The sequence below is a fragment of the Gopherus flavomarginatus genome, chromosome 3 (assembly GCF_025201925.1).
Source record: "Gopherus flavomarginatus isolate rGopFla2 chromosome 3, rGopFla2.mat.asm, whole genome shotgun sequence".
In the NCBI taxonomy this organism is placed as follows: domain Eukaryota; kingdom Metazoa; phylum Chordata; order Testudines; family Testudinidae; genus Gopherus; species Gopherus flavomarginatus.
The window spans coordinates 255,968,547-255,987,065 of NC_066619.1; the positions used below are offsets into that span (position 1 = coordinate 255,968,547).

General features: G+C 40.8%; 1 protein-coding gene across 2 annotated transcripts in view; it reads left to right on the forward strand.

The window, feature by feature from the left end:
• FBXL5 (F-box and leucine rich repeat protein 5) overlaps positions 1-15,523 on the forward strand; it is a 57,540-nt gene extending 42,017 nt beyond the window's left edge. For both annotated transcript variants that reach the window (XM_050947624.1, XM_050947623.1), the window contains exons 9-11: positions 1,560-2,282; positions 6,471-6,619; positions 14,403-15,523. In XM_050947624.1, the coding sequence (XP_050803581.1) occupies positions 1,560-2,282; positions 6,471-6,619; positions 14,403-14,479 (949 nt within the window). In that variant the 3' untranslated portion in view covers positions 14,480-15,523. The remainder of the gene's footprint in view (positions 1-1,559; positions 2,283-6,470; positions 6,620-14,402) is intronic.
• The last annotated feature ends 2,996 nt before the right edge of the window (positions 15,524-18,519 follow it).

Sequence of the window (18,519 nt, forward strand, 5' to 3'; positions counted from 1 at the left end):
TACTGCATTGTGATCAGGTGTGATGGACCCCTTTGCTTGGGTGGAGTTCTGTTGATTTCACTTTTACAGATGAGGCTCTAGAAGTTCCATTGGCATCATTGGGACTTTGTTTGGATGCAGGATCTGCACGAATAGATCCTGCTACAGTATCGGGCTGAAATTTTATGTTCTAACAGCATGTATGTCATAAGTGAGGGGCTAATGAAGGTTACAAGCTGTCAAAGTTGTGGTGGAGCATGTAATATCTGAGCAAAAGATTCCTTAGTGCAACATTTAAAGTCTGTTTCAAATGTCAAGCTGGTGGCAGTACTCTGTCACATGCTGAAAGATGTCATTGCTTCTTCAAGGTCATATAGAACTTCCATGAGGGATGCTGACCCTCTGGAAGTTATTCACTTGCAGAGCTTGTAACTCCTAAGAAATGTTATCAAGCATCTTATGAAAGTTACCATCCCTGCCAAGGTACTTGGAAGGTTTCAACTAACATTTTTTACCTTTCCTAATTTTTAATTAGGAAACTATATTTGGACTAGTCCTAAATGTGATTTAGTACATCTAAATAAATTTGAACTTTCAGGGCTATTTATTTTTAGTTATGGGTGGGCAAAAAATAACATCTTGACTCTAAAAATGGAAAAAATAAGCACATCTTCAGAAGCCCATAATTCAAAAATGACTCTACTCCATTAATGTAAAAAAAAATTTTTTTTTTTGCTTAAGACTAAAGATGAGAGATTTCAGGCTAAAAGGTGTGGGATTTTTTGTTTTTATTGTCAAAAGACCAAATTGTTTCCAGTGCAAGCTCTAATCTTTCAACTTCAGTAATGGAGTCGTATTGTGAAGCTAATATGCTCCTAGAGCTCCTGGAATCCAAATATCCTCTGTTTTAATACTTCAGTAAAGTGGGATGTGAGGAAATCGAGAGGAGGATATACATTAAATACCCTAATACAAACAACAGCCAAACCTGAAAAACTGTAACAGTAGGAATTATAACATATAAAGAACTATTAATCTGAATGACTTAAAAACAAGGGCCAAATCTCATATTTTTCCAATGGCAGAGTATAGTATCTTCTCCACCTTTGCCAGCTTGCTCAAACCATTGTGTGATCGAATTGTTCAACCCAGAGATTTCCAGTAGCTTCACTTTGTCTTACAAATCATTTTGGAAATTTATTAAGCAGTAGTTGTGGACCTCTGGTGGCTAAAATGTTATAATTTTGCCACCCATATGTAGTGTTTTAAATAACATTACTGAGCATATTTCATTCCATGTTTCTTTAGATATCCTTACTCTTTTTAGGCATTTTATAAAAGTACTTCTCACTGTAGTATGAGTGCCAAATCATATTTTTAAATTCGTTATTCTTAAGTACGTTTTTCTTCTGTCCCTTCAGAGCTGAGAAACATGTAATATAAACACTTAATGAATTAATTTCAATATCTAACTTCTCTACAAAAGTCAGAAAACTACTTACCTGCCTATGTTTGTTCATTAAGAGCATTTACAAACATACATAGAATTGTGTGTTCAATTTTTCCTTTTCTGATTTCAGTTGGTCGTGGGTTGGTTGTTGTCAGAGTCTTCGCCATCTTGATCTGTCTGGTTGTGAGAAAATCACAGATGTGACCATGGAGAAGATTTCCATAGCATTGGGAATCCTATCAGCTTACAACAACAAAGGAGTTCTGAAAAGTTGCAGAAACCGAAGTGCAAAGACTGTATGGAGAAACAAAGATATTACCATGCAATCCAACAGGAAGTACAGTTTGCATGATATAACTAATGAACCTCTTATCAAGGAAGAAGGTAGTGAGCACTATTGGACTAACCCTGTCAGCTCAGAAAGTTTCAGCTCTGCCTATGTCTGGGTGCTAGATGCAGATGATCTGGCTGACATTGAAGATGCTGCTGTGGGGCGACGCAGAAATATTGAGGGACTTTGTGTGTTGGAACCAGCATCCAGTTTTAGTTGTTCAGCATCCTGTTACAATAAAGACATTGTTGGACTAAGGACTAGTGTCTGTTGGCAGCAGCATTGTTTGCCTACTGCCTTTACTTATTGCAGTCACTCGTTTTGTTGTGCTGGGACAGCACTGAGAACTATACAAGCACTTCCAGAGTCCTCTGCACTGTGTAAAAAAGCAACAAGGACTAGACAGTCAGAGGGAAAAGACTTGGCATACTCTGGGAGTGAAAAATCAGACCAAGAGACTGCACGAGTTCTTCAGTTCCTCAGCCTGTCTGGATGTTATCAGATCACAGACCATGGTCTCAGGTAAGTAGCCATTTTTGAGCTACTGCAGTCATTGAAGAGAACTTCCTAGCTTTTTCTTCCTTGAAAGCTATCAAATAGGATGAAGGCAACAGAATCCTTTCACACAATGGGCTTAAATTAGGCTTGCAAGATGAGATCGTATGTCGTTCTTATAAAAATAAGAAACATTTTGAATTGTATTAATGCAAAGTGCTCCCTGTTCAGAGACACATTGGGACAGTTACATGATGACTGAATTTTAATAGCCTGATCAACATAACATTTTCCTGGTAGTGATTGTGGGAGAGGTTTAAAGCTTAGCTTTTATGTAGTTACTTTTCATGTTTTATGGCTTAATTTAATTTTGGCTTTGCGGTACTTGTTCTAAAAATTAGTTTTTCCCTGGAAGAAAGAATTTTTGAATCCCCAGAAGATAGGTAGTTTTATCTGTCTTAAGGTGCATCAACGTTTTGTGGACAGCAGTTTTGTGTGGGTCTTGGAATCCAATCCTGAGAAGTATACACATCTTCAGCAAGAAATTCATGGCTGGTTCATTGGCTTACTATGTGAAAACCTGAAAAGCTAGAGTAGTGTCTCCTTTAAAAATGTTCAGATACAGTATTGAGCTTAAACTGTATGTAAACAAGAACAAGTTGTGTGTGAGATGATATATACAGACACTCCCCGACTTACGCAATCATTCCGTTCTGGAAAGCTTTGTGTAACTCAAACGTATACCCATACATTACATAAAAATTTCTGCAACTCGAAAATCCTATTTCTGGCATATGGAACTTTTTCTGTAAGTGTGAATTTGCGTAAGTCAGGTCTTGTGTAACCTGGAGAGCATCTGTAATGCATAGCAAATTAATCTTGACATGGACATTAAGAACTTAATGCATTAACAGGTGTGTTGTAAACAAGACACGAGAAGTCATTCTTCTGCTCTACTCTGCTCTGGTTAGGCCTCAACTGGAGTATTGTGTCCAGTTCTGGGCACCGCATTTCAAGAAAGATGTGGAGAAATTGGAGAGGGTCCAGAGAAGAGCAACAAGAATGATTAAAGGTCTTGAGAACATGACCTATGAAGGAAGGCTGAAAGAATTTGGTTTATTTAGTTTGGAAAAGAGAAGACTGAGAGGGGACATGATAGCAGTTTTCAGGTATCTAAAAGGGTGTCATCAGGAGGAGGGAGAAAAGTTGTTCACCTTAGCCTCTAATGATAGAACAAGAAGCAATGGGCTTAAACTGCAGCAAGGGAGATTTAAGTTGGACATTAGGAAAAAGTTCCTAACAGTCAGGGTAGTTAAACACTGGAATAAATTGCCTAGGGAGGTTGTGGAATCTCCATCTCTGGAGATATTTAAGAGTAGGTTAGATAAATGTCTATCAGGGATGGTCTAGACAGTAATTTGTCCTGCCATGAGGGCAGGGGACTGGACTCGATAACCTCTCGAGGTCCCTTCCAGTCCTAGAGTCTATGAATCTATAAACTTTGTGCTCATGGTTTAGGGAAGACTAAAAAAATCATTTCTGAATGTCCAGCATAGCAGTCTCCTAAGACCTTCAGTATTTCCAGACTCATGAGCTGCTGCTGCTCTGTCTGAGTGGAGGACAGGATAGAGAAAGGAGCTCTTTTTCTCTATTTTCATGAGGAACATCAAAACACAAACACGCCTTGCTTTGGAGAAGACGGAAAACCACTGATGTGGCAGAAAACTTGAGATCAGTCACTTTTTTTAATAAGGATTCTGCAATTTTTTGTTTTTGTCTACACCAGGGTTGCACAACTCGTAAAGCAGTGAGGGCCCTATTACCCCAAAGAAAACAGCTGAGAGCCGAACCCTCCCCGGCCCCGCCAACTCCCCCCCCCATCCCCCAAGCACCGCCAAGGCCCTCCGAAACACAGCAACCCCCCAGCACCGCCCAGCCCCCCCTGAAATATTCTTTCCCCACCTCCCCGCAGCACCACCTGCCCCGTGGAAACAAACCCTCCTTCCCCAGCGCTGCCCCACCAAAACAGCGGTATTGAACCTTGATAATACATTATAGCAGGCCCCTAAGGTAGTATAATTAAGGTAAAAGAAAAATGTCTTTTTGCTAGAAGTAGAATAAGATCTTCCCCCAACTTTGTAATCAATTGCCCTGTTGAATGAATGAGGTGTGACTGTGGAAGGCAGCACCTCCAGACAGCTGCAACCTTTGGAGAGGGGATGGGAGCCAGACCAGATCAGTAGAACAGGTCAGCCACTGACTCCTCGCTCACCTCCTCAGCCCGCCCTCCCCCGCCCTCCCGGCTCACCTCAGCCACCGCCACTGCCTGCATGGTTGCCCCCTCAGCCCCTCCCCCCTGCCGCCAGCTCATCTGCCACCCCCCCCCCCCCCGCCACTGCCCGCCCGCTCGCCTCCTCAGCTCCCCACCCCCCCGGCTCGCCTCCTCACCCCCTGCCACTGCCGACCTGCCTCTTCAGCCCCCCTTCCTCACCCGCCACTTGTCACACAGTGAGCCCACCTACTCATCCCCCGTGGGCTGCAGAGTGAGCCCACATGGGCCGCATGCGGCCCGGTCTACATCATACTGCACATTTAAAGATTTATTATAAAGTCATGCAAATACAGATGTCATGATATAAAGTGTCACTCGAGTTTTAAAATTTTCCCATTGGCCTGATTTTCAGAGGTGTGAGCAACACCTTCCTCTCATTGGTTTCAGTTAGCATATAGATTCTTAATTACAGCATTAGGAATACAGGTTTTAAAACTGAGTGTATAAAGGTTCACATTAATAAGATAATTAAACACTACAACCTAAATGAATGTAGCATTAAAAATACACTGTTTAAAATAATTAAAAGTTGGGGTTGCAATAGTGACTTTAATTTAGTCTTATTGCGTATGTGTAATATTTTCTATTCTTGTTTATAAACATGTAAAATTTCAGTTTTTACAAAATTAAATTAAAAGGAGCACCTATCATTTGCTCTGTCTGAATCAAAACCCTCTATCTTATTGTGCCTGGATTTAGGACAAGTTCAAATCTGGCCCTGAACTTTGCAGTGTGGTACTATTTGTGCACCAAACAAATGCTAGGGTGAATCTAATACACAGTGGCTAATTTTGTGGTTCTTATTCTGACAAAACATCCATTGAGTTCACTTCTTAAGTGCCTGTCATCCAATAACAAATTATAAAATAGCACAAAGATCAGCTTTGTTATAAAATGTGGAATCACCTGTTCTTAAAATCAAAAAGGTTTATTTCTCAGGGAATAATGCCACGTTGTATTATTAAAAACAGTACTTGAGTTAAGCTCAGACTTGCAGTTCTAAAGTTGTTCTCCTCCTCTGTAAAAAACTAGAGACTACACCAATGTTGAATGAAGGTTCTGTGTGCAAATCAATGGGTTCTGTAGAGGAACTTGACCTTTCTCTTGTGCAGCAAGAGGACCTGGTCACAATCTAAGTTAAACTTCTGGAAGTTACTGTCTGGGGATAAGAAATTGGGAACAGTTCCACAAGTTATGGAATTGAGCATCTCTGGCTAAAGTAAAGTTTTGTGGGACGTTGTTTGGCTCTGGGTTTTCTGAAATAATAAGGCTGACTTCTAGCCCCAACTGGACAGCTGGACAATTACTATCTGGATTGAGCCCTGGCAGGAGTTCAGATGTTGGTGCAGTGCTGAATGAAGAATTTTGTTCTTGTCTGTGCAGGCTCTAATCTTATAACAGGCAGAACTCCAGCCCACTCAGCCTAGTTGCTTGGGCAGTCTAGAGCTTCCCTTTCAAAGGAAAAGAGTGGCAAAAAGGGGATCTGGAGTAAGGAGGAGAAAGAAGAAGCTCTAGTTTCTTGTTTTTCTAATTGTCTTAAATAATAACTTTGCTTTAGCATCTGCAGTAGGCACTCCTTGTAATAAGCAGGGGGAAGCTCAGATAGTAATATTAATACTGAAGTAATCTCATCTAATTGAATACAAAATTGGCAAGTTCAAAGGCTGACCACTGCATTAACAACTCCTTTGATTTTTATAAAAAGAATACTTGAGCATTGACATAGGGTGTTAACATAGGGCATCACCTTCCCTTGTGTCAATGCTAACATTACTTGATTTTAAAAAATCATGAACTTGGCAACGCAGCTGAAATATCTGCGTTGACTGTAATCCAGTTCTTTGTTCTGTCTTAACATGTTTTGACTTTCTCTTTGATCATAGGGCGTTGACCCTGGGAGGAGGACTGCCGCATTTGGAACACCTTAATCTCTCGGGTTGTCTTACTATAACTGGTGTGGGCCTGCAGGATTTGGTTGCTGCATGTCCTTCTTTAAACGATGAACACTTTTACTACTGTGACAACATTAACGGTAATGTCATTTTGTAAAGTACATGATAACCTTTGGGGCTCAAGGTTTTGATTTAGAGAATTTTTTAAACTTTTTTTTTGCAGTATAGCAGTTATAGCAGTGAGTTCCATGGTTTATCAAGTTAGCCTTTGCCTCAGTTTCTTCTGTGTTTGTTACACTGGATTTTTAAAAATTTCAAATAGTTTGAGAGCATACCTATTGTATAGGTTAATATTACTTAAGGAAACATATTTGTGATTCCTTGTATCTTGCATCTAAATTAAATGTAAGTAACAAAGGATGGAAATATCTCTCAGTTTTATCGGTTATCCTCAGCACAATGAACACCCCCAAATAAACCCCAAACCCTCAGTGGGATTGCTTTCTTGTGGTAGTGACACTAGTCATGTGGGCCCATGAGACTAAAGCTAAGTGCTAGTAGCGTGGAGGAGACAGATCATGTTGATCAATGTGCAGAACAATCCATAATACTAGAGCACTGATGTATGTGTGTTCACACAGGGCATCTCCTTCCCTTGTGGTCAGTGCTAACTTTGCTAATGCTGAGATGCTTTGTACGACCCACTTCCTTCTTTGTGGAAGATGTGATGCTAGCTTTGTGTTGTTTTTGCCCCTTTCTAGCTCACAGTGGTACCAAGATAGTGAATTAGGCTTTATACAGCAAATTAGGTTCCAGCTTCACTTCAGCGAAACTTTATGGTTGGTTTGTAATTGAGTATAATTGAAGGGTTTGGGTTCCTCTGAGGGGAATGTTTGACTTTCCCATTTTTACTTTAGTTACCTTCATTGCCTGTGCTCAACGCTGACACCTGCATCCACTTCTGCTCTCTTTATGCTAATAAGGAGGCAGAGAAGGCACAGTGAATAGATGTAGGCTACCTTCAGTGACCCTATATACCTACTTGGATAGCACTGAGCGGTGCTGAACCTAGGAGAACAGATGCAGATATTTTTATGCATTTAGTGTAGTAGAATGAGTGTCTTATGACCATTTTTAAAAAAAAAAGGCTTTTGTCATTTTCCCTGAACTGTTTGCAAATATACATTGTAAAGATTTCTTCACCACTATTGTCTTTGTTAAATGTGGATTTTGAGGACTTGCTATAAAGGACAAGTAGGTCCTTAGATAATACATAGAGGAGTATTTCACTTCTCTAAAATGTGAGCAGTTATGGTCTCAGATAATACATAGAGGAGTATTTCACTTCTCTAAAATGTGAGCAGTTATGGTCTCAGAATGATAGATATATACTTGCCCAATCCTCTAACCCTCCTCTTGGTATTACCTTGGTTGATGGGGCTAAACGGGGGTGGGGGGAGGAATCTTGAGGATTAGATGAACTAGTGAATATGCTATATTATTTATATTTTGATAACCCCTAAAAACTTCAGTCAGTATTGAATCCCACTGTACCTGGTACAGTACAAATTCATATGAACTCATGGTTTCTGTCCCTAACGGCTTGTACTCTGATATAGTCAAGATGCAACAAGTAAGTGTAACAAAAGAGGAGGGCAGGAGAGGCAACTGAGGGTAATATTGATGACATCACACAGTTATATAAGCTAACTGTGCATGATTTGATGGTTCTGAATTATTTAAATATTCTTTAAAAATCAATAATCCCCACTGGCTCACGGTGTCTTTTGTATATGTAACTTCATCTGTATAGTGCTTTTCATCCTGAAGGCATGTTACTTTAGCTCTGAGGTGGAACTTGGCAGAGCTTTAACAGTAGAAGCAAAGCTAAACTGACAAGTTGAGGGTCTAATCCAACTTCCATTGGAGTTGATGGAAAGATTACATTGACCTCAGCTCGAGTTGGATTGGGCCCTAATACTGGAGATGAAGGTAAATGTTTTAACAAAACCTACTCTTGCTTGGTATTCCAATACTTAACGTTTTTATACTTACGCTCTGCATCTCAGCTACTGCACCCTGTCTTTTCTCAGGCTTCCTCGGTGCTCTCATTGCTTTTCTCCATGAGATTCAGGATGCATCTGCTAAAATGATTTTCCTTGTCAGTTGATCTGATCATGTCAGCCTCTCCCATTTAAATTCCTAAGTGATTTCCTGTTCTGCACAATGTCTTTTTCAAAGGCCTGTGCAAACCTGTCTTCTACATCTCTGAGGTAGTTGCTTATGTCATTCCCCTCTCTTCCCTCATTTTGTCAGTGATGCCAGCCTTGAAAATATTTTTACTTCAAGGTCCCGGAGACACAGACAAGGTTTTCATCTTGAGGCTAAAAGACCAAAAACATCAAGACACTTGATCACGGCCTTGGATAAGCCAAGAGACTACTTACACTTGATCTTAGCTGTAAGGCTGAGATGACCTGTTCATGTCACTCTTTCCATGTCTTCTTCCACTTCCACCCCCCAATGTATTGAACACTTTCCCAAATCTCGTCTGCCAAGCCACAATAGTCTCTTCAACTCCTCCCAGCCCATTAAGTCTTGGCTCTTTTATGCTGCCCACAAAAAAACGAATCTTATTCATAAACAAACAAACAAAAAACCCAAAAAACAAAAAGCACTTCTTACTGTAGCACAGAGATGTACATGCCCAGGCTTGAGTAATTTTACAATCCTACTGCTCTAATGCTGGTCCTTACCCTCACTCACTGCATCATAGCCAAAATTAGTTTCTGCCCTGAAGATCTTATAATCTATGTCCTTCTGTTTGTTCTGTAAAGCATCCAGCATGTTTTTGGATGCTGGGTAAACAATTACTACGTCAGGGGTAATTTAGGGAGACAAAATGTAATTGCTCTTACTCTTAGGAGAGGGGTCATAGAAACTTTAATGATCTCCTATACCAGTGGTTCTTAACCTTTACAGATGACTGTACCCCTTTCAGGACTTTGATTTGTCTTGAACAACTTCCAAGTTTCACCTCACTTAAAAATTACTTGCTTACAAAATCCGACATAAAAATACAAAATGTCACACCATACTGTTACTGAAAAATTGCTTACTTTCTCATTTTTACCATATAATTATAAAATAGATCAATATTTCAGTATATAGAGCAGTATAAACAAGTCATTGTCTGTATGAAATTTTAGTTTGTGCTTACTTCACTAGCGCTTTTTATGTGCCCTGTTGTAAAACTAAGCAATAGATGAATTGATGTACCCCCTGGAAGACTTCTGCATCGTACACCTGGTTGAGAACCAGAGTCCTAAGCTGAGCATAATCAAGACCACAACCTTTTTCCCCGGTGCAAGGGCTCAAAGAGTTAGCCATCATGTCCCAGCAGTATTCTCATTTGAATAATACATTCTTTCATTAAATCTGCTCCGCAGTTTGTTAGATATTGTATTCTTCATTTTAACGGTGTTGCAGTGTCCTACATTCCACTCCAGAGAGACCTGTGTTCTGTGATTGCTGAAGTTATTCTTATATCACTTTGATGTTTCTCAAAGTAACTGCAGGAAAATTAATAATTGGCAATAAACTAAACTGTTTGTTTAAAATAACTTGTCATCTGCATCATCTTAAATTTCTGTTGCTTTAATTTAGTAATACTTTGCACATATGTAGCACTATATTTCTAAGCACTGCACAAAGATTAAATATCTGTTCTCTGCATGTCTATAGATTGTTAAGTATTTCATACTTTCTCTTATCATTTTATTATGGGGGAAGATATGTTCTGGAATCATATTGGAAAAATCCTCATTCTCAGTCTATTTCAACACAAAAAATGGACCCTGAAGTATGGCATTTATCACATTGTGAATGATACAAACTTCTCTTTGCCATTTATGGCATTCAAAGGGCTTTACTTTCAATCACAACCTATTTTCAGATGTGATGCTGCGTGTCCACTGCAAGAGACTTTCACTCACTTGATTTGGGGGCTCTTTGCAGAGGGCACAGTGGATCAGTTCTGTAGACGTGTTGGGAGTTTTCCGATTCTCACTTTAAGGCCTGGTCCACATGCAAATTTTGTATTGGTATAATTGCATCCACGCTAGTCGTAGGAGTTTATACCACTTCAATTATACCAGAAAAAAAATTGTATGGTTAAACGGAAAGATTCAGGAGGCTATTTGAGCCAAACAGAGATTCTTCAGAAACTGGAAATCCAGCCTAAATTAAGCCAATAGAAAGGAACCTAAACTATGGCAGATAAAATGTAAGATTGAAATCAGGAAGGTAAAGATGGAATTTGAAGAGCAAGTAGCACACATACATGGTACTCATATAGTGAACCTAGTTAAAAAAACAAATAAACAAGAAATTCTTTAAGTATATCAGAACCAGGAAGAATGGGAGAGAATCTGTGGATTCTTCTTCGAGTGCTTGCTTATGATGATTCCGTTCTAGGTGTGTGTGCACCCACATGCATGGCTTTTGGAGATTTTTGCCTTAGCGGTATCCATAGGGTTGGCTGTAATGCCCTCTTGAATGCCACGCCCATGTGTCAGTATATTAGGCACCGCTGGCCCTATGCCCTCTCAGTCCCTTCTTACTGCCCATGGTGGTTAGTCAGAGCACCTTTCTCTTGCCTCGCAAGGACTAGCTTCAGTCTTTGAGCCTAAAGGCTCTCTAAATAGTTTGGTTACAGTAGTTAAGTAGTGTAGTTAAAGATAGTCCCAGCGGGGACTTCGCCCCAGGTGGGACATGCCCCAGTCTCTGGATTTTAAGCCCTGCTCTGATTGTAACAGGCTTATTATGCCTGTTAGTGAGCCCCATAGCAGCTGCCTCAAATGCTTGGGGGAATCACATGTGAAGGAGAAGTGTCGTATCTGTAAGAACTTTCGTCCCAGAACGCAAAGAGCGAGACATCCATTTGAGGGCCCTCCTCATGGAAGCTACTCTCCGCCTGGCATCTGAGCCTCCCCGGCCAGACTCTGCCCTGAGCAGCGTGGCCTCAGCGTGCGGTGTCTGGACCCAGTTCGGGTCAACAGCCCACACCGGAGCCACATATCAGCAAAGAGTCAGTATAGGAGGACTGAGTAAATATAACTTAATTGGAATTTCAGCTGTTTCACTTTGTCAAAGACCTTCAATAAGCTATGAAGTACTTATAGTGTTAGAGGAAAAATAACTGTTATTGATTAGGAAAGGGCTAAGAAACAGAATAGGAAAAAAGAGTTAGTTTTCAGCGTGGCTTAAGATTAGGAGGGTACCTCAAGGTTACTGGGACCAGAGGTAGATTATGGTTTTGTGGGGCCCTAGGCCAGAGCAAGTAGGGGCCCCTCCCCACGCCTTCTGCCTGCAGTCTCCCTCATTCTCCCCTCCCCCCCAGTGCTCCTGCCAGGGAAATGGGAATGGGGCATAGAGGCTTTCCCTGCTCCCCAGTAGGAGCTCTGGGTGGGGTGTGGGGGCACCCTGATTGCCTGGGGCCCTAGGCACAGGCCTTGTTGCCCTAGTGGCTAATCCACCACTGACTGGGACTAGTCTTGTTTTTAATATAGTTGCTAATGATTTGGAAAATAATGAGGTGGTAATATTTTCAGATGACACTATTTAAGTTAGTTAAGAATAGAGGAGATTTTGGGGAACTTCGGAGGGACCTAACAAAGCGAGGAGAACGGGGGAATGCAGCATCAGATGAAATTGTATTGACAAGTGAAAGATAATGTACTTTGGAAGCAACACTTGGAACTCCTCATATGTTTGCTGGGTTTTAAATTGACTGTAACTACTTGGGTATAAAAGCAAGCAGTGTTAGTGTGCATGAAGAATAGATTGGAAAACAATATTGAAAGTATACTAATGTCATTTTATAAACCAACGGTATGGTCTCACCTGGAATCCTGTGGTTCTGGTCACGTTCTCTCAGATAAAGTCTATCAGTAATGGTAGGGGTTCAGAGATTTTTCTAAAATGTGTGGCGTTGGGGTGGCCACAGACTTTACCTCTGGGCAGTGCCAGGAAAGCAATAGGTACATATTTTAAAGGTGCTGCTGCCCACAGTATGTTCTCTTCTTCCCCCGACCAACTATCCAGAAGGCACATTGTTTCCCTCCTCCATTGCTAAAAGCTAGAGGGTCCCTAGCATTCAGTGCTTTAAAACTCAAAGGTCAAATATGGCACAATGATTAGAAAGTTGATCAGAAACATTTACTGTAAAATGGCACTTTGTCATTTTACCTTTTCAGGTCATTGTCTTCCCAGTGATACCTGTTGTTTGTTGATGAACACACACTTTTGTTTTCAGCACCGTGGAGCCAGTATCCTGCGGACATGTCAGGTGGATTTTATTCTGCCTTATGCATGAATACAAATGCTAGCTAAACGCTTTACTTCAGGTTCTTGCTTGTTTGTGTACAGTATGAAGTAGAAAACAGATTTCCAGACACCAGGTTTTGCTTTCAGTGCTGGAACCTACAGAAATCATTTTACTTGGAAACTCATTACTTTTGACTTAAGTTACTGCTTGAGAACAAATGGTGTCAGACACACTCAAATGCTGTTGTCAGTGCATAACTTCCCTGACTGTAATCATATTCTAAAATGTATTAAAAATACATGTCTCGTGTTTTTGTTTGCATTTTCAGTGTATTGAGGGGAAGAGGTGGGTTGTTCTGGAGAGCTTTGCACAATCTCACACTATTTAAATGGAACGTGTGTGGTTGCATTATGTTGGAAGCCAGACTTAAGTGAATCTCAATGGAAAAAAATTGCACATGTCTCTGAAAGGGTAAAATAAAATAATACAGACATATCAGATGAAATCCGGTAGTGTGAAAGGTAATACAGTCAGATTACTTTCTGTGTTATACGCTATTTTTGATATTTTAATTTAAAAGTGTAACGGTAAGTGAAAGTAAGTGATGTTTGGTAGAATTTCAGTAGTAGTATTTCCTATCTGCATTCGCGCAACTTCTGCATGAGAGAAATACAAATGTATAACTTATGAACAAATGACAGCTTCTTTTGTGTGTGGGGATCAATCTGAAAATCCATTAAGATCCACAGTACTCCTGGTTTGCATTTTTTTTTATTCTACAGTTTTTGTATGACTACATACGTTTTATATGCTAGCTGTAAGATTGTTTTTCCTTCAAAGTTGGGTAAAGTTACATTTCAGGTTTTTTAAGATATTGAAGTAGACCAGGGATATATTTTCAATTTATTTTTGCATTCTGACAGTGCCCTAGTTTTTATTTAAATTTTTTAAAAGAAAAAAACTAGCAAATAATCTTCTGTATGCTTTGTTTTGGGGAAAAATCATGATCTAACAATGTCTTCTAAAGGGTGAAGATGCTTTCTGTATGATCTTGAATTTCTAGTGAGAATTCAGAGGCCTGGCTAATTATGGAAGCATTTCCCAGAGAAAGTTCCAGGCTAAAAACTGCATCCACATAAACAGAAGTAGTTTTGAAGAATGGGTGTGTGTATAGTGCCACAAGGTTAACAAAGCTGCCTGAGTGATTTAAAAATGGGGATTAAATGTGCATTCTGAAAATATCCCACTCCTGACTGCTAGTTTTTGGCAGAATGGATATCATTAAAATTGCTGATCCATAAATTTTGCACATATCAGCCTGCAATTTGTGATCTCTGAATGTATATTATTTGGGTGGGACTAAGGCACTGGCCAAGTTTATTTTGTAAAGATTTTCCAGTGGAAAATCCTAAGTATTCAGTGGGATGCATTTACACAGGGATACTGATGAAGATTTTTTCAGAATTCTTCTATTCTAAACCGACATTCCTTCGTGCAAAATTAGCTAATTTGTAAATAACCAGGTTGCCAGGACAGTCCTAAAGGTGAACAAAACCCTGTTTTCCTCCTTTCACATTTGTTCTGTTTTTATGCAGGTCCTCATGCTGAAACCGCCAGTGGATGCCAGAACTTGCAGTGTGGTTTTCGGGCCTGCTGCCGCTCTGGTGAATGACCCTTGACTTCTGATCTTTCAGTCTACTTCATTTAGCTGAGCAGGCTTCCTTTCATGCACTTTACTTACAGTCCACATATTGTGTTAACGATCCCTTTTGGAGTGTGATTTATTCTACTAGCCCCACCCTCGCCGCACAACTTAAAATCTTAATTCTGAGTAAACTGTACAGTGTTGTAACAATCTCTCAAGTTTCATTTTGGTTTGAAAGGTGTTGGGTTTTATTTTACTTAAATGTGTTGGGGATGGGGAAATGCTCATCAGATTTTTTTTTTCACAATGCCACTTTTCTCAAAGTTTGGCACTTATATTTTGTTCATTGGATTATTTTGTATTAAGTGAGTGGGACTTACTGTCTTTTTTATCTTTTCAAATACCCCAAGTACAATATAAAGCTTTGCAAATAATTTGAAATGTATTTTTTTGCATTTTGATGATGTACATCTTTAGATGTGTTGTTTCTTCCCATTTCCCCAAATCCTTCCTTTATTCTTCAAAATTAGGGAAAGATGCTCGCTCTTATAGCTTTTTTTTCTTTTTTTTTTGGGTGGTGGAGGGGTATTTGGGCTTGAAAAGTATATTTAAATAAAACATTCCCATTGACACCACATTTTACTTAGCATTTGAAATGTATATCATTTTAAAATGTAATGACAATGTACAGTATTGTCAGGTCAAGGAATACTGCCCACTTTATGTAGTGGGCTCCACAAATCATTTGTATATGTACTGTATTAACAGAGCAACCCCATGGGACCCCACATCATCTCTCATTGTAAAACCTGTTAAGATGGTGAATTTTTGAAAGGGATTTTCAAATAATTAAATTTTTAACCATATGAACAAATGTAAAAATAAACAGAGCTTTGAGAACATTGATGGTGATGAATAATCCACTTTGATTGGAATGCAGGGAATCCAACCGCTGACAAGTGTATGTTGGAGTGAGGTTAGGAACCAAATCTTCTGTTAGAAACAAGATCTATACATTTTTATTAATGTGTTACAGAAAAAGATAAAGCATTAATAAATACACTGTCTTTATGTTCTATATTTACTTACTGCGTGTTACTACTACCCAAGATTTGAAGGAAGTTCTTCCCCTTCACCCACCCACCCACCCAGTAGTTCAAAGAAAGTGAATGGAGGTTACTTTGATTTCTTCATTAAAGTCAAATGTTACATTGTTAAATGTAGGTAGATGGAGTGATGATTTCATAATTCCTTGGTGCTGGCAGGCAGAAATTCCCAAGGAGTCAGTGTGTTTAGTGCAGGGGTTGGCAGCCTTTCAGAAGTGGGGTGCCGAGTCTTCATTCATTCACTCTAATTTAAGGTTTCGCATGCTAGTAATACATTTTAACATTTTTAGAAGGTCTCTTTCTATAAGTCTGTAATATATAACTAAACTGTTTTTGTTTGTAAAGTAAACGAAGTTTCTTAAACATTTTAAAAACCTTATTTAAAATTAAATTAAAATGCAAAGCCGCCCGGACTAGTGGCCAGGACCTGGGCAGTGTGAGTGCCACTGAAAATCGGCTTGCATGCTGCCTTTGGCACGTGTGCCATAGGTTGCCTACCCCATATTTAGTGGTTTGTACAATCATGTTGTAGTCTGGATTGTGCTGCTGACTTGCAGTGTGAATTTCAGTAACTCATGGACCCTCCATGTATCCCAGTTTCCCCATCAGTTACTATAGGAGGAAGGTACTTACCGTCCTCAAGTGCTATGAGAGCCTTTGATAAAGATCCTGTACAAGTTCAAAAGGCCCACCATAGGTTATAAATGATGATGAGGGAAGGGGGAAATGATTAGAACCATAGATGGCAGAAGTCTTGTACAATTGTAATGATTATGAATGAACAATTTTTGAAGTCTTCCCCTGCACACCTCTAACAACCAGAGAGGTTTCTTTGACTCCACCATAACATGCCCTTGGCTGGTGAGGGCTAGCAATGAAGCAATGGGTCTGTTGCTGGTTGAAATTGTCAATACTTTCTATTGGAGAGGGAGGGAAGGCCAGGTTATCAGCATCTTTAAGGAAGCTATTGGGATGCCTTTGTTCAAGAAACCTACCCTAGGCTGACAGCTTCTCTAACTGTGTTGTTTATAGCCCTTTTGGCTGGCCAGGTTGCTGAATGTTTGAGTCCTCTAGCACTGCACCCAGGTGTTTCCCTTCAGCAGTTAGTGGAAGTGGGGCTGGTGCTGTTGCATTCTGCATTGCCAGTGGCAGAGCTCATCACTCTCCACTTTGGCACCGTCAGCTACTTTGGTACTTCTGCAGACCTTGGGGTCAACGCTGCTTCTGCCACTGGGAACAAGAGAATTATACTCTGTGCCATTGGCACCATTTCCACCATTGCCACTACTTCCTCCCTTGTTTTGGTCGTTGTGAGCCACACCGCTTAGGGCTGGCTCCACCTTTATTCCTGGAAACTCGAGACTCCTTGGCGTTGAGGTTGGGATCTTCTTTCTCCTGCTCTCTGTCACCTGGCCCACATCAGGGACCGTTAATGGAGCACTGTGGGTCCAAGATTGGTACTCGTCTCATGGTCAGAATGAGGGCCCCTGGCCCAGCACCTACTGGCCTCCAGTGCTCGATCCGTATGCCCAATGGCCTCCATGGAATCCATGGCATGCTCCTTAGTCACAGAGGTGGTACTCTTCATTGTGCTCTAAGGGGAGATCACTGGGCAGGTCGATCATGGGGACAGTTGATCCACTGCAGGTTCAGGCATCATTGAGCCTTGCCTGTGCAGAACCTCTGGAGTTGTTCTGTCCAGGTCTGCCAGTCCAGGAGTGGTATCTGGCCCTGGCACAGTTAACTGCCTCTTCATCTCCAGATGATTCAGCAGTAGCTGGTTCTTCCTCTCCTTCAGTGCCTGAGAACTTTAAAGGCCTACCAGGACCTTTTGTGGCATGTGGCTGCTTCCTTGGACCTTCAGTTAGTTTCTGCAGGAGTATCCTGCAGCCATCTGCCCTTGGGAGAGTCACCCTCCCTATTAATGATGTATTCCTAGAGCCAGCAGAGGTTCTTTAGAGCATACTGGCTTTGGTGTCACCTACTGCATGGCCCTTGAAGAAACTTTTTGTTGCCATGCAAAGATCTAAGGACTTTTACTCCCATCTAGCGCCAAATTCCCTGGTTGTAACTCTCATGAACGAGGCAAGGCAGATTTAAGTCCACTCTTAAGGACAAGGACTCTAAAAGGATGCAGTTAATGGGTAGGAAGATCTATACCTCCTCTTTCTTGCAAATGCAGATTGTGAACCGGCAGGCATTGTCCAAATATGATTTTGTGAATTGGACGTCTGTCTTAAGTTTGCAGACATGAAGCCTCCAGGGTGGAATTTTGGGCATTCATCACCAAAGGGTGCTTGGTGGCAAAGACATGGTTGAAGTCCATGCTAGATGTCGTGGACGCTTTGACCAGAGCAATGGCCTTGATGCTGATTGACCATGACGAGGACATCCTTTACTCCATCCCTTCAATTCAGGGTCAGACTGGCTCATTTTCACAATGCTTGGGGCTTGATTGCCACCAACACCTTGGTCTTAAGCACCGTTAGATCGGGCTGTGCGATCCAGTTCCTCTCAACCCCATCCTCCCCGTTCCTCTTCAGGCACCCCTTTCACAAGATACTGCTTTGCAAGCAGGTCTGCTCTCTACTGGCTTTGGTTCCTCCAGAACATTGGGATCAAGTCTTCTATTCTGGTACTTTCTGGTTCCCAAATCTAAAGGAGTGGTAACACCTATTCTCGACCTTCAGAGCCTCAACAAATGTATCAGATACATGAGGTTCCAAGTAGACGCCCTATCAGTTATCCTCACATTGTCTCAGAATAACTGCTTTGCTGTTCTGGGCTTTCAGGAAGCCTATTTTCATGTGGCAATTTTCTGAGCCACAGAAAATTGCTCCAGTTCATTGTGGCTGAGCACCATTTTCAGTATATGGTGCTTACTTTCGACTTCTCTTCTGCCCCCCAGGTTTGTACACTATGCAGCATTCCTCAGAAAGAAGGGAATCCCTATCTGGACAA